General features: G+C 52.4%; 2 protein-coding genes across 5 annotated transcripts in view; both read left to right on the forward strand.

Annotated features, from left to right (window-relative positions):
* LOC113208568 (tachykinin-like peptides receptor 99D) overlaps positions 1-1,051 on the forward strand; it is a 136,727-nt gene that overhangs the window by 102,066 nt on the left and 33,610 nt on the right. The window lies entirely within an intron of this gene.
* On the forward strand, positions 604-1,022 carry LOC127750133 (uncharacterized; the record flags this gene model as incomplete). The annotated part of the gene is given in 1 exon segment (XM_052270807.1): positions 604-1,022. A coding segment is annotated over 1 exon segment (348 nt), but the record flags the coding sequence as incomplete, so codon positions are not given.

Here is a 1,051-nt window from a genome sequence, read left to right on the forward strand (position 1 = left end):
GGGGGTACGTCCTCTTCCATTTTACGATAAGAAGCCTCCTAGTACGTCTTTATGTGCAACGTGGCCATTTTCTCCGTATTTGCGTCGAAAAAAGCACTCTAGCGCCCAAACGGTGCAAGATAGAGTGGAACGGACAAAATTTTCGCCCATAGGGCTCTACTTTCACGAGTTACCCCTGAGAAGCCGGTAAAAAAAATATTTTTTTCCTACTTTTTGGACCAACCCCTATTTCTTTGTTACCCCCTTTCACCCCCTTAGGGGTGGCTGCCAGGGTTTGCACCAGGCGTTTCGTTGTCCAGGAGTGACCCCTAAGATACCCTGAAATTTGCAGACCTCTAGCTCATCTCCTTTCTCTTACACGGACGACGGACGGACGGACACGAGAGCGGTTGCATAAGCCCACTTTAATGCTTTTTTAAAAGCAGAAAGGCGGGCTAAAAATGTGTAATATCGAGGTAATATTACCAGTAACATTGCTAATATTGGTGTAATATTTGAGGTAATATCAGTCCGTGTACGGAGGAATATCGAAGTTGACGACCCCTCGGTCCCTCGGTGAGGCCGTTCTTCCGGCGCGATGAGCAACCCTCCCTCCCCGTGTTCCAGTGCGGCTCTCCACATGACGGCCACTGCAGTGAGTGCGACGCAGAGGACCTGACGTGCAGGACGCTGTGCGGCTGGAACTGCGCCTGCCGCTGCATGGGCTGGCCGACGGGCGGTCTGGACGCGGACTCGCACGACCGGTGGGACAAATGCTACGAGGAGAGGGGCTGCACTCTAAGCAAAAGGGAGGAGTGCCAGAAGAACTGCGGCAGCAGTGAGTCCTGTAAGAACCTGTGCATAATGGACAGGGAGAGGTGCAGCTGTGGCTGCATCCAGCACGCGGCGGCCAGCAGGACCGAATCAGCGCCGGCAGCTACCACCGCTACCAGCACCAGACACCACCATTAAAACACGAGTAGTCACAGTGCGACAGTACATATTGTTTGGAGTTGTTGTTACTACATTTAATTTTCATTGACCTCTTTATCGCGTTCGACGCACGCTTGAT

Source organism: Frankliniella occidentalis, unplaced genomic scaffold (genome assembly GCF_000697945.3).
Source record: "Frankliniella occidentalis isolate FOCC.00 unplaced genomic scaffold, Focc_3.1 Scaffold139, whole genome shotgun sequence".
Lineage (NCBI taxonomy): Eukaryota > Metazoa > Arthropoda > Insecta > Thysanoptera > Thripidae > Frankliniella > Frankliniella occidentalis.